General features: G+C 38.5%; 1 protein-coding gene across 10 annotated transcripts in view; it reads right to left on the bottom strand.

The window, feature by feature from the left end:
• Positions 1-14,377, bottom strand: part of LOC124134880 (thyroid receptor-interacting protein 11-like) — an 88,005-nt gene that overhangs the window by 16,831 nt on the left and 56,797 nt on the right. For 6 of the 10 annotated variants that reach the window (XM_046499959.2, XM_046499960.2, XM_046499965.2 and 3 more), the window contains 10 exons: positions 12,070-12,209; positions 7,137-7,211; positions 5,421-5,586; positions 4,860-5,011; positions 4,212-4,410; positions 3,796-3,899; positions 2,744-2,878; positions 1,607-1,724; positions 1,057-1,218; positions 517-577 (listed from right to left, as the gene is read on the bottom strand). In XM_046499959.2, the coding sequence (XP_046355915.2) occupies positions 517-577; positions 1,057-1,218; positions 1,607-1,724; positions 2,744-2,878; positions 3,796-3,899; positions 4,212-4,410; positions 4,860-5,011; positions 5,421-5,586; positions 7,137-7,211; positions 12,070-12,209 (1,312 nt within the window). Of the gene's footprint in view, positions 1-516; positions 578-1,056; positions 1,219-1,606; positions 1,725-2,743; positions 2,879-3,795; positions 3,900-4,211; positions 4,411-4,859; positions 5,012-5,420; positions 5,587-7,136; positions 7,212-7,431; positions 7,937-8,006; positions 8,134-12,069; positions 12,210-14,377 lie in introns of those variants that run through there. The other 4 variants (XM_046499961.2, XM_046499968.2, XM_046499969.2 and 1 more) reach the window with 4 other exon arrangements.

Raw genomic sequence — 14,377 nt, 5'->3', positions numbered from 1 at the left:
ACCAAACGATAAAATGAGATTGCATTGCTATGAAATTCATTACAGATTCACCTACAGTCTTTGCATGGGGTTTACTCAAATAAAAATCAAAGCTGATAGAATACTGTTAATATACTACTCAAAAGAAGTTAAGAACACCCAATTGTTTCAAAAGATTAAAGTTCATCTGTCATGGCTGGTGGGTATCCCAGCCTTCCAATTTGCAGGTGTTCTTTAACTTGTTTTGAGTAGTATGCATGCTGTTATTAGGTGGGGTGTATAATGTGAACAAAGATGGGAATATGAAGACAAAGAAGTAGAATTAAAGCTCGAGAAAAACAAACAGTTGTTTATCTAACAGTTAATATCTGCAATAATGAATTATGCAACCAAGCTTACTTTAATGTGGATGAGTCCGTCAACTATTTTCACATGAATCTATTATTGACATGAAGCCAAAATTAAATACGGCTTTGCCAGGAAGCTTAACATATGCAGGAATACCTGAGAATCAACACAGTTGTATAAATGTCTCACCTAACACTGCCCGTGGAGAGACTGTCGTTCAGGGTGGATACAGAACTGGATTCATCCACATCTAGAAAAAAAGGGGCAAGATATCACATCTGCAAATGGAACGTCCTCAATTAATTTATCCTCATACACTATCCTTATAAAACTGAATCACAGTTATTTTTTAAATACCGTATTCGACGTAATAAGCGCCCCACTCTAATAAGCGCCCACGGCCATATTTGCTAGTATATTGGCAAGTGAATAATCCCAATTAGCCCCCCTTCGGATTGATCAATATGCACAAGACTTATTTATTCGTGTATAATACGCACTCGTGTGTTATATGTACCCTTAATTATAAGCAATTAAATTCTGGAAAAATATATATGTCGTATATAAACAGTTCAGGCTGACAGCATAGACCACGAAATCTATCTTTCAACTCTGTTTTTTTCCACCAAAATAATATTCTAATATTCTGAGAGCACCCTGGGCGCTTATTATGTAGAATACGGTAATGGGCATTTGTCTGGTGAAACAAGGGAGATAACTGAAACTGACCATCTTGCAGCTGCCCCTTCAACCTGGCGATGGTGTCTTCACATCGACTCCTCTCCTGGGCCTGAGTGGTTGCTGCTCGCTCCAACAGAGTTATCTGTTCTTGGCACTTCAGATTCTGTTCTCTCAGGTACAGGTTTTCTTTCTCAAGTGATGCAACTAGTTCTGAAATGGGCAAAATAATCCTCACTATCAAAGAAATAAAGACATAAAACAGACAACCAACATTGCCTAACACATTTTCTTGAGTATAGCACACATTTTTTTCCAAGAAACACAGTTGTGTAGATGGGAGTGTGCATAATACACGACGCAATGAGTTTTAATGTTTTAGTCTCCAAATGCAAAGATATAACCTTCAGAAATGAAGTTATGTACACTCTTAAACCTGTACAATAATAATCAGATGATCAAACAAATTATTTTGTGTCATGCATATCACTAGGATGGCTATAGTTTTCCCAAAATTGAAACTCTCAGACAAGACTGATAAAAACTGGAACATAATGTAGTTGAAATCGTCTGCAGACTTGAAAGGCCATGAATTAATTACCTGCAGTGACCTGCTGATGACCGGGACTGCCGAGAGACTCCACAATGGCCGCTGCCTCAGTGGTCAGGTGGGTACTGAGAGACTTGACTTCCACCAGATTAGACTTCACCTGCCCTTGCTGTGCACACATCAACAGCCATTAGACATACAGTAGTGGACGGCAACATCACAGTAATGAAAACTTACATTTTACATTAACATGCTTCTCCTGCAGGACCAACAGTTCTATTTCATATTCATACTTGTCATTACATCTCCAGCATTCCCTGTTTTGGAATGACACCTGCTTTCAAACAGCCATATTGACTATGATTTCTCCTGTTATAACAAGAGGTGTGACATCATCAAAGCTGCCGACTAGACAGTGCACACATCTGACTTGTCAACATTTGGTTCCTGTGAAGTACTGTACACATTCAGAACATTCCATTCAGAATTGCCCATGTCATGATGAGAAGGAAGAGTAAAATAGTGTGTATAGTATAATTTGACAAACATTCATGATTTGTCAAAAGGTTCCAGACTTTCAATTACATTTAGAGTTTTAATGACGACCTGCAACAATTACCGGTATGTTGAGTGAGTGAGTATGGTTTCACGCAGCTTTTAGCAATATTCCAGCAATATCACGGCGGGGGACACCAGAAATGGGCTTTACACATTGTACCCAAGTCAGGAATCGAACCCGGGTCTTCAGCATGACGAGCGAACGCTTTGACCACAAGGCTACCCGACAGCCCCACCCCACTAAAGTACCAAACCAATCAGGTGTCCGAAAACAGGTGATGACACTCGAGCAGTTTATAGACGAGGCAAAGGACATCACCTCTTTTATCAAGGATTATTTTTCTATCAGAATACAGCTGAATTCTATTGTTGAAGTCATCATATGAAAACAAATTTAAGTTTGATTCACTCATCCCTCAAAATATCAGCAATGTCGTGTGAACTGTTTGAAAGTAGGGGATGAGAAGATAGTAATATGCATCCATATTGAGAATCAAACCATGTTGGGAATCAAGCAGACGCCTAACCATTCGAGACCTACAGCAATGATGATTGACTAAGCCATAAGTGCCATTGATTTAATATATTAATCGCTTTACGAATCCGCATCAATTGTTGCATGTAGCTAACCTTCTGCCCCAAGACATAGATCTGATTGGCTAGTTTCTGCTTCTCATTCAGCAGACGGTTGCGTCTGCCTGCACTGTCATTGTCCATCTGGTGGCGTACATGCTGCAAGTCACTTAATACCTCTAAAGCATCAGCCTGGAACGGGGGCATTCATTGATGAATTCAAACAAAATATTGATTAAAGTTTCATCAGCAGTTCAGACAATTTAGTTATGATTTACATGAAAAGAGATGAGGAAAATGGCTCATTCTACCATGTGTCTAGTGATATTTACAATTAAAATTAAACATTATGAGGCATGAACAATGAATTGTAATTTATGTGCATTATGTTTTTCCTCCCAAAGCAAAAACAAAGACACATTTTGAAACATAAAGGGAATTCCAAGAGTCAATACAAAGGTATTACTCTGTTTTCTTAGTTTTTGCGAATTCAATTTCAGTATAAACGACGCGGTCAATTTATGGCATGCAGAAGAGGGGAGACAACTCACTGATCAACAGTGCAGACGGACATGCTGCAAGAGCAGTATCAGGTCATGTGTGAGGCAGAATGTACATGCAACATAGATGTATCTTTACTTCTACATCATAACACTGGAGACTGAGACTAGCTATCGCTACATTCAACATCACTCAGGGCTCTTGTCAAGCACATCCAGATGCAAACCATGCGTCTTCTTGTTGTTGTTGTTGTTGTCAAAAATTAGTTCAAACTGACACAAGAAGTACTGCTGCAAGTTTTAGTCAGGAACATTAGTTTCAATCACAAGAATGCCTTACATATATTTCAAGCATATTTCAGCATAGGCCCCCTACTACACAAAGAAATCTTGGAACAGAACCAAATTGATTGAATTTAACAGGTGCAGTAGTTTTCTGCAATTTCAGATACATTCCTAAGGAAAGTAGTCAAATGAGTGAACAAAGCTGAAATATACAAGTACACTTAATTCCATGCAGAAAAGTAAGATGCAGCTGTCATAGTTGCATGCAAAGTTAGTCAAGGGGAGACAACTATCCAAGGGGAGATAAGTGCCTGCTGACAGTACATGGTTTGCATCCAGTTGCTCCAAGAGTCTCTGTTTTGCATCAAACAAAGATAGGCCAACCTGTCCGACTTCTTTTTCCAGGGAACTTTTTTCTGAGAGAGCTTCTGAAATATACAATAATGATAAGTAACAATGAGTCTTTTCAAGTCATATCTTAATGCTTAAAGTCAAAGCCAATGGGGGTTTCACTTTGCTTTCAAACTTATCATCTAACACCCCCTTCCTCTTCAGCAGGAGTAATCTTTATATATAACTTATATAATTATTTCCAAAATCAAACATGATTCAGTTTTTCAAGAAAGTTTGCTTTATACCCCAATAAAATGCACATGCTTGTTTAACTAAATTATAAATGATAAAAATCAAACATGAGTTCACTGAAGGCTATTCTGATCAATATGCAACAGCTGACTCACGTTCAAGAGCCTGCTTTAACTGTACAACGTCATCCCCAGCAGCTTGCTTCAGCGTCTCGAGCTCGGCCAGCTGGTCAGCGACAGTCGAGTCCAGGAGGGTGATCTTCTCTACATAGCTGTCTCTTTCATCCTGTAGTTTGCCCACCTCTGTCTGCAGTTCCTCCAACACTCCCTCCAGGTGGCGCTTCGCAGTCTCGATCTGCCATGTGTCATAAACAGATTAGTCTGCACATCTCTAAATAGGTTTGTCGATCATAGTAAAAGAACCATCATTTGTCCTAAAAGGGTCGTAACTTTGCCAACTTTGAAAATAATGGCCTGACATAAGATGAAATATCAGCAACAACAATTATAATTGCCAAATATACTACTACAAAAAGTTACGGACCACCCAATTCTTTCATATTACTATATTCAGCGTTAGAAATTGGCACTAGTCCTGTAATCCATGCCAAACTGCCCAATGGTTAAGGTATCATAAGGACTGGAAGAAAATTGCCATTTATGAAGGGTTTTGCTGTATGTTATCATTATAAGGACTAGTTGACTAAAAGTTTCTACCACTGTGTATTTAATCTGTCATGGCCAGAGTAGTATATCAGCAGCAACTATTATAATCTCTACTGCTGTTCACACATGAACCCTCACCTTGTTCTTCTCCGTATTGACCTTGGACAGCTGTGTGTGCAGGTCTTGCAGCTCACGTCGCAGCTCATGAACATCAGACTCAGAGCTGAGTCCAGCTCGGTCAGCCTCAGGCAGGTTGGATGATCCATGCCTCACACTGTCATTGTCCCGACCTGACAGACATTTCATCATATCATTCAACAACAGACACTGGGAAAGACCCTTACTTTGTCTAGTTAAGCTATCTTTGCAACATAGCAACAGTAATATCTACTAAATTGCACAGAACAAAACACCCTTCAATAATTTAATCATGGATGCATGCCATGTTGAGTACGCTAGCTGCAGAAAATATATACAAAATAAGTTGGCTAACTTGAGTTAAGGCTGAATGGTTAGGGTTTTTTTTCCATCAAAAAGATAGATTCATAACATACACATATACTTTTGAGAATAAAAATATGTAACATTATCATCCCACACTGAGATTCACATTTTTACATCTTCTTGGTGAGATAGAAGTCGTGCCTGACAATGTAAAGTGAAAAAGCATGCGAAGTGAGATAATGTTACATCACTCACTTTCACTCAGCTGCTGCTCAAGTGCCACAATCTGTCTCTTGAAGTCAGCCACCTCCTGTTTGTGCTTCTTCTTAATGACAGCCATCTTGTCTGTGTGTACATCCTGAAGGGAGACAACTTCATGTTGCTGATGATCCCGGGCCTGTACCAGCTGATGTTCCAACTCCTGCAATAACAGAGAATCAAACAGACTTTAATCATAGGTTGTGAAGTCTCAATCAAAACATGACATACAAGCCAGTTTAATTGTTACAGCAAGTGTAATAGCTTCATTTGGGCATCAAGGGATGAGAACAGTTTCAGAACAGATGAGAATGATATATATGGCGTTCGCTGTAGTAAGCATACGCCTCGAATAAGCGCCCTGAAAAGTAATCTTCAGAAGTGGCCACTTTGAAAACCGAAAAAGATCACATTTTCTTTTGTATATTACAGAAAAAAGTAACGTAGAAGGCGCATATAATTGCCTAGTAAATTAATGAAAACATTTTTGGTTTCATAAACATTTGAACTAAGTTTGTTCACGACTGCTCAATTTCTGAAAACAAATAACTTATGTGTATGGTTTTAATAAGCGCCCATTTGTCAACTTCCTATGCGCCCAGAGCTTTTATTACAGAAAATATGGTAGACCAATTTATAGATTGTATTACCTGATAATCAATACATTGATCTGTTTTACAATATTTATTTTCAACTGAGTATTAAAGTAAGATTTAGACAGCAAAATTGTTATTTATGTGTACAACTTCCCCCAGGATTGTCTCTATGACAAGGGACTGCCTCCGTGGTCTAGTGGTAGAGCGTCCGCCCGGAGATCCCGGGCTGCGTCATACAAAAAGATGCTAAAAGATTGTACTTGTTGTTACCCTGTCTGGCGCTCGGCATTAAGGGGCTAAAACAAGGACTGGTCGGCTCGGAGTCAGTATACTGTGTCTGAGTGGGGTATTCATGTTAAACTGCGGCATGGTATCTCAGTGAGCTAGCACTATAAATCGGCATCAGTCCGGACTAGTACAAGCAGCCACACACACACATACACGTGCATGCACGTCGCTATATAAGTGCAATAATCTTGGACGCGACGTTAAACCCAATTTCACCTCACCTCACCTATGACAAGGACATGTTCTACCACCACTGGGCTTCTCCCTTGATAGCTGAATAATGCTGAGTGTGTCATTACACAGCAAACAAACAAGATACTTGCTTAATCCTTATCTCATTGTGTTTAACCTGGTTGACAAACTATGTCTAGGCCTAATCTAATTTATTTATTCTTTATAGATTTTCTCGGCCAGTATGCCAAGAAGGAGATAAGAAAAATTACAAAATGGTGTGATTAATCACCACTATAAAATTCCGGATATTATTTTTAAAATATCAGTTCACTATATAATCCAAACTTTGCCTTTTCACCTTTAAACTGCTTTTGAAAAGCCACTTGAAATAAACACACTTTCAATCAAATGTTCCTATGGTTACGCTCCGATATGTGAGGTGGTAGTAAAGTAAAACCTCTAGAACTTGTAGGCAGCTAGGAGTGTATACTCCCCATGGAGTTAAAAAGATAACTGGAATGCATATGTATCCACTGGTCCGGGAACAACTAAACCGCATTTGAGCTGAGATATCTGGATAAATGCAGTTTATACATATAATTTTATTTTAGGACTGTCCTCATTATCATCATCAAATAAGAAGAAGTCTTTATACCTTTGCTCTGTCTCGAAGCTGGATAATCTCAGCATTGCTGGCTTCAAACTGTTCATTACTTGTCCCTGACTGGCTCTGAAAGTAGACACAAGCTTGATAATAACACAATATACGACACAACAACAACAAAACTCCATTGTTTTTGGATACTACTTTGATGGCTCTCCTTGATTTAAAAATCCAATTTTACTACCAATTTTATCTATCATACTCCATAAAATATTTCAGTGCTAATCAACCTTCTGCAATGCTGTGCCAGAAGTCAATGAAAGAAAATTCAGAAAAAACATTGCACCTTCTCAAACTTAAATCTTTACAAGTTTAGTAAATCGTTGCGGTAAAAGTCCCATTTCCCCAGTGTGTTCATCCTGGAAGTAACGGAATGAAGTTTCAGGATAAACACTAGAAGTTGTCCAGGTGAGAATATTCACAGCAGGAATACCAGTCTGACGCAAGTCCCAATGAAACAACAAATCAATCTCCAAAAGTAGACTCTGTAGATCGGATTACATCCAGCTCTGCATTAAACAATTAAGTTTGACACTCGATGAGCAAAAGCTAATAATCAATTCCTGCTGCCTCAACCCAAGTCTCTAAGTGCAGTGGAAAGTTGGCCAATCACACACATAGACAAGATGGCTGCCTGGTTTCAAATTAACCAATTAGAATGGAGGTAGGGTGAAGGAGCACTCCATGAGAAAGTGCACCTCATGAAATGATTGTCACCACCTCCATACAGGTGGTAAGCAGTCCCAATGAGTTGATATAAGTGGAACCTTTCATGGTCAGCATGGTGGAGAAAAGATCTACATAGTTCCAAAATCGAAGTCGAATAAAAGTCGTGAATGTGACTGTAATTGTTCAGCAAACCTGGTGTCACTCCGAGAGTGGTACGAGACCTGTCCTTCCCACATTGAGGCCGGCACTAACGCCACGCCAACTCGAGATTGATAACCTTGCTTCAAAGTTGGAGCAAAATTCTTTCCAATCTTAGCAACATGGACGTCCGGCAAGATAAATGCGTTTACGTTTTGATCAGGTGCCTCTTATCATCCAAACAGATTCATGAAGGGATTAAGTTCTTTTATCAGCAGATAAGGCAAAAAGTGGGTTATATGAAGGACATGGGCGTTGCGGCACCCAGACACCACAGCGAGATAGGGCACAGTCTTATGCAATAACCACCAGCAGGAAATCCCACGTCACCAATGGGTGACCACTTATCTAGAACATCCTTGGACTTACTAAATATCCCCACAAAAGAAGCTTAAATACAAATGCTGAATTCCACCATAGAATTGTTGGCATTCTTGTCCTCTCATCTATGTATCCAAAGTTAAGTTTCCTAAATATCACTAAATCACTAAAATGTATTTAATCATGACTACACTTTATACATGTAAATTAACATTATTTTCCAGGAGCACAAAGTTCAATAAAGGGCAATATTAAAGACATGCAGTAAATGTCAATAACGATTTTTAGCTTCCTTGCTATACAATCAAGAACTGTCTAGGATTCTTTGGAAAAAAACAACATGCTGCCATAGTAAAGTGAGTGTGAGTGAGTTAATGCTTTCCGTCACATCGACAATATTTCAGCCATATCGTGACGAGGCATTAGTTAAGCCTAACATCATATGTGCATAGTCCACAGAACACTAACTCCTGATCAGAACTACAGACAATACTTTAGGGTAACTGGTCTCCAAGCAAGTTTAATACTGTCTGCCAAATCATATTTAATGAATCATATCTGTTAATGACTACTAATTACAGAGAAATGTCCCAGTTTGACACATGGTACTAATAAGAATGTCTAGAAATAGACTGAAACTGGGCATCAGAACGTGGACCACTGTCTCTGGTTAAGCTATTCAACAGCTTACATTGACAAAATGGTCGACTCATCAACCCAAACCCATTTCAAATGCATTAACCCCTAAGAATATTATGACAGACATTATTTTATTTATAAAATGTGTTTACATGCCAACAGCAGAAATTCTGCACCACTTGTACCAGTTAATATTTGAGTAAAATGTTATATTTAATACAATAGTTTAAAAACCTAGCACAAGAAAAGGTTTGAACCGGTTCTAAAAATCAGTATCATTCTATTTAGAAGGACATCATGTGTTAGATCAGAGTGGATTTGCTTTGCTTTGTTCATGTGAACTTCCACGCATGACAAATACACTTCAAGTATATTTGGTCATGAAAACATAAAGTGCCTACGTGACCCTTGACTATTGAACAAAACATATCAGTCTATCCCACTGCAAGTCATGACCTGCGGTTTTCTCACAACCATTTGATCAGGACAAATAAGGAAAGTCAAACAAATGGATCCTGAAGTCTCAACGTTAATCATTTATTTGGCTAATCACAAGACTACACTCAGTATTTACCCAATATTGATCACGAGAAATACCACTTTGACCCAGCCTTATCTCACAGTGCTACACCAGGAGGCTCAATACAAACACATCATCAACTCTCAATACACCATACAACTTACACAACACGATTGCATATTTAATCAACAAACGTTATATAATAAATGCCACATATGATGTGCAAGGTATTATATTGACCTTAAACATTTATCTATTCGATCGAAACTACAATCACACATGTATATTTGAAATCTGATGCCACTACTAAATTATTTACTTAAAAACTGCGCCAAACGATTTCATGATATTTTATTATCTACATTTAATAAAATAATCATCTGTCATTTCAGGATCAAAACCATGTACTGTACCAAATTAATCACAAGAAAAGCTAACAAACGCAAAACAAACATGGCGGTAATTTGTCGATCGAGTTGAATTACACGTGTAATGGTCGTGTTGCAACATGTCATAGTGTCGACGTAGTTCAGCTAATTCTCAGCAAGTCGATGACGACTGTTTGTTCAGTGTTGGTGTGCTATCAAGCGGCCCTCCACATTGGCTGAAGCTTGGTTTATCTCCGTGGTTTCCGCCATATTACAAACACTGCGGCCTGTCACCACACACACAAACTTAATGAAAGTTGGAGACACACCTTGCCAACGTTTGTGTCAAACAATGCTGTTATCACCCATCGTCCTAGTCGTGTTCCTAAGCTACCCGGAGTTACGGGATAACACGGGTAATTACCCTACCTGCAAACACACCATATGGCCAGGCACATAGGTGATAAGTGTTACTAGTTTGTGCATGCGAGATATGCATGTAGCTGTGTTACAGAGATGGTATATTTGCTCATTACAGTGCCAATGAGTGTGTGAGAAAGTCTGTCGCCATGGTTTTCTCCAACCACATTGTAACTGAAAACAACCAGTGTTCACTGACATTTATTTATTCCATAAAATGAAGTTTGAAGTTATTGAATAATATTGTTGAAAATTATGTTTCAATTCCATAACCTTGTTGAGAATAAACTATACTTGTATGGTAATGTCAAATCAAGTGCAGTAAATTAAATATTCTCCATCCCGACAGTACAGGGGGATACGGCTCATATCGAACACCAACAGAACACAGAGAATGGGCTTCACAAAGCGTACCTGCAGATGACCAGTGAAGGGACCTAGCCTAGGTGTTGGCCATGATGAGAGAACACGCCAACCACAGGACTACCCAACTATATACTAGTCAAGAAAGTTAAGGAAATACCCAGGGATGTCAGATGAGTGACATGCAGAAAGCCCCCACCCCCAAATTTAACTGATCCCATACAAAGAGATTTCCAGAACGTTATAGCGAAATATATCCCGTCAAGAAAGTCAGTCAATACCACCTAACATTTGCATCAATAACTAATATCTTTACTATCTATACTACTCACAAGAAGTTAAAGAACACCCGATTTGTCCTATAAGTATAGTTAATCTGTCATGGCATTACAGATCAACTATAGCAACATGAAAGAATCAGGTGTGCTTAACTTCTTTTGAGTAGTATATGTGTAACAGCCATTACTTTTAAGACCATGTATATACTGAAATGAATGAAACACTATCCAATGTATCCATTGCCCCTAAATAGAAATATGAAATAATAACACTAATTAAGTAAATCCAAATTCAATGGGGAATGAAATAAATGAGAATACATACCTATAATCATGATAATAATGGCTAAAGATTTCATGGAAGATACCCTAATCACATTAATGTCAAACAGCTTTTTCAAACGTATGCACTTGAATAAAGCTTCTATTCCCTGGAGCCTGCGTGTGATAGTACTGTATGAACTGCGCCGACACTAGCGGATACATGTGTTCATGTGACTGTGTGAACATGGCCACACCCAACATCTGTGACAGATGTAGTAAACGTCACCATCACACTGTAACAAAGTACAGGAAGCAGTAGTATCAACAATGGAGGCAATGTGTCCCGGGCGTGGACATGGGTCCACAAAACATCTTCATGGAATTCTGCATCCATCTCATTAATTTCACATTTATATGATCAAAGCCAAACAGGTGCACATGTACTTTATGTGTTACAGTTTGTTTTGTTTGTTGTTGTTCAACGCCTCACTCGGCAATATTCCAGCTATATGACGGCGGTCTGTAAATAATGGGAGTCTGGACCAGTCAATCCAGTGATTGATATCATGAGCAATGATCCACGCAATTGGGATATGATGACATGCATCAACAAAGTCAGTGATCCTGTTCGTCGCCTCTTACGACAAGCATAGTCGCCTTTTACAGCAAGAATGGGTTGCTGAAGACCTATTCTACCCAGATCTTCACAGGTCACAGAACACAGATCTAGTTGGTGAGTTTTACATTTTAGTCAAAGATACAGGCAGGACTGAAAAGGAACAGAGTCTGGGCCACACAAAACAGTGATTGATAGTGTTGGGGAAATAATGAGTCCCATCCGGAATTCAAACCCAAACTAGGCTGGATTAGAGGTAATGACTAACCAGTTGTCCTGCTACTGATTTCCAGTGCTGAGCCTCAGTTTGTAGTCGTGTGGCCTCCTGACGCAGCCTGTTGATTTCATGCTGGAGGCTGATATTGTCACCAAGGTCCCATTCAGATCCACCGACCCCTTCAGAAAATCCTGTAAGATACAAAGACAAACATGAAATATTAGCTGGAATGGATGAATGGGTGATTAGGTTGCAGCTTTGAACAGTTATATACTACTCAAAGAAAGTTAAGGACCAAGTGATTCTATCCTGTTACTATAGTTAATATGTCATGGCATATGGAATAGTATATAACCATGTGTTCTCATGGGAGGCAAGTAAAGTGATGCAGGCCTTAGATGTTTACCACTTTGGTGAAATCCACAAGCACGGGTATGGTGCTGACAAAACCAGAATCACTATCAGGTGATCTTAGATGAACTAGAATCTCTGCTCAAAGATTCTGCTTTCTTGACATGTATAAATACATGGAGATGATGCAGTAACATCCATCAACAAGTATATCATCAACTTTCAAAGACCTATAAATACATTATGAATGTAGAAGTATTGTACAGTGTTGAATGTAGAATTATTGTACAGAGTGTTGAATGTAGAAGTATAGTGCAATGTTGAAAGTAGAAGTATAGTGCAGTGTTGAATGTAGAAGTATAGTGCAGTGTTGAATGTAGAAGTATAGTGCAATGTTGAAAGTAGAAGTATAGTGCAGTGTTGAATGTAGAAGTATTGTGTTGAATGTAGCAGTATTGTACAGATAGTTGAATGTAGAAGTATAGTGCAATGTTGAATGTAGAAGTATAGTGCAGTGTTGAATGTAGAAGTATTGTACAGTGTTGAATGTAGAAGTATTGTACAGAGTGTTGAATGTAAAAGTATAGTGCAACGTTCAAAGTAGAAGTATAGTGCAGTGTTGAATGTAGAAGTATTGTACAGTGTTGAATGTAGAAGTATTGTACAGAGTGTTGAATGTAGAAGTATAGTGCAATGTTGAATGTAGAAGTATAGTGCAGTGTTGAATGTAGAAGTATTGTACACAGTTAAAGCAACACTGTAGAGAGTGTTGAAATATTGTCAGTGTGTGATGTGGAAAAATTGTACAAAGAACGGGATTTAGAGAAATTATGTCACAGAACATGGGATGTCAAGATATTGTACACACTGTTGGATGGAGAGAGACTGTACACAACATGGGATGTACACACATGTTTCAGAAGTTACAAGTTTGCTTTTTATTATATTTTCACTGCACGACATTGATGCTACTGATTATACAGCTTCCTGTCATTCCTTGAGTGTGGTATACAGATATTAAGGATGTCTACTTAGTAAAATACACAAGGCAAAGCCATTTAGGTATCCATAGAGTTACCTGCCCTTGCTGATAACTATAAAACACACAAAAAACACCTGGACATATGGATGACATCAGCCGAAATAAGAATGAAAAGATATTTTTTTTACAGCTTCAAAATGATAAATGATTTTGATAAACAAATTACATCTGTTCAGAATAGAAGACTAACAATGAATAAAATAATTCAGCTCTAAGTTCATAAAACAAAGATATAGTCCAAATTACCCAACCTACAAAAATGTTTTAGACCTACAACATGAATACATGGACTTTCTTATCACTGTCTACTGTACATTTCTCCTGGATTATAAACACCTGGAAATAAACCTACTTCAAATGAGATGACCTTATTTCAGACTGATGAAATTTCCTTTGACCTCATTACTATAATAAAGAAATAAGTGGCCCTAATATTTTTCTAATAAAGCAGATTTGATACAGATATTCCTGGGAATGGAGAATGCATATCCTACATTCCCACTGTAACTCAACACGAAGTCAGTTTGATGTAGACACACACAGGAAATGACTCTTCTACTCCGACAATAATCAAGTAAAAATGTACCAGAAGTAGTCAGCGGGGAACAATAGGACAACCATGTGCCCCGGCACGTGCAGAGAGAAGCTCGAGTGGGTTACATGGACACATGGCATGTCATGGAAAACAGAGGCTGTAAACTTTTATGATCTTCAGAAAGGACAGATGTGGCCATTTATGATTATCAGCAAACATTCACTTGTTTGCCTTGTGGCCGGCACATCGTGTGGTAGACTCGTAAACGTGAAACTGAAATCCCATCATGTATGGTACGAGCAAAAGACTGAGCAATTCGATATGGTATTGCCTGTATAGTGACAGTGTTGTGCGTCATTCTGCACAGATGGACAGAATATTGCTGTATGTCACAACATCACAATTATTCCTAGTGCATGCAAAGAATAGAG

The sequence above is a fragment of the Haliotis rufescens genome, unplaced genomic scaffold (assembly GCF_023055435.1).
Source record: "Haliotis rufescens isolate VD_foot unplaced genomic scaffold, xgHalRufe1.0.p SCAF_3, whole genome shotgun sequence".
Taxonomy (NCBI): Eukaryota; Metazoa; Mollusca; class Gastropoda; order Lepetellida; family Haliotidae; genus Haliotis; species Haliotis rufescens.
Note: the sequence above shows the minus strand (reverse complement) of the source record. Positions and strands in the feature narration are given on the sequence as shown.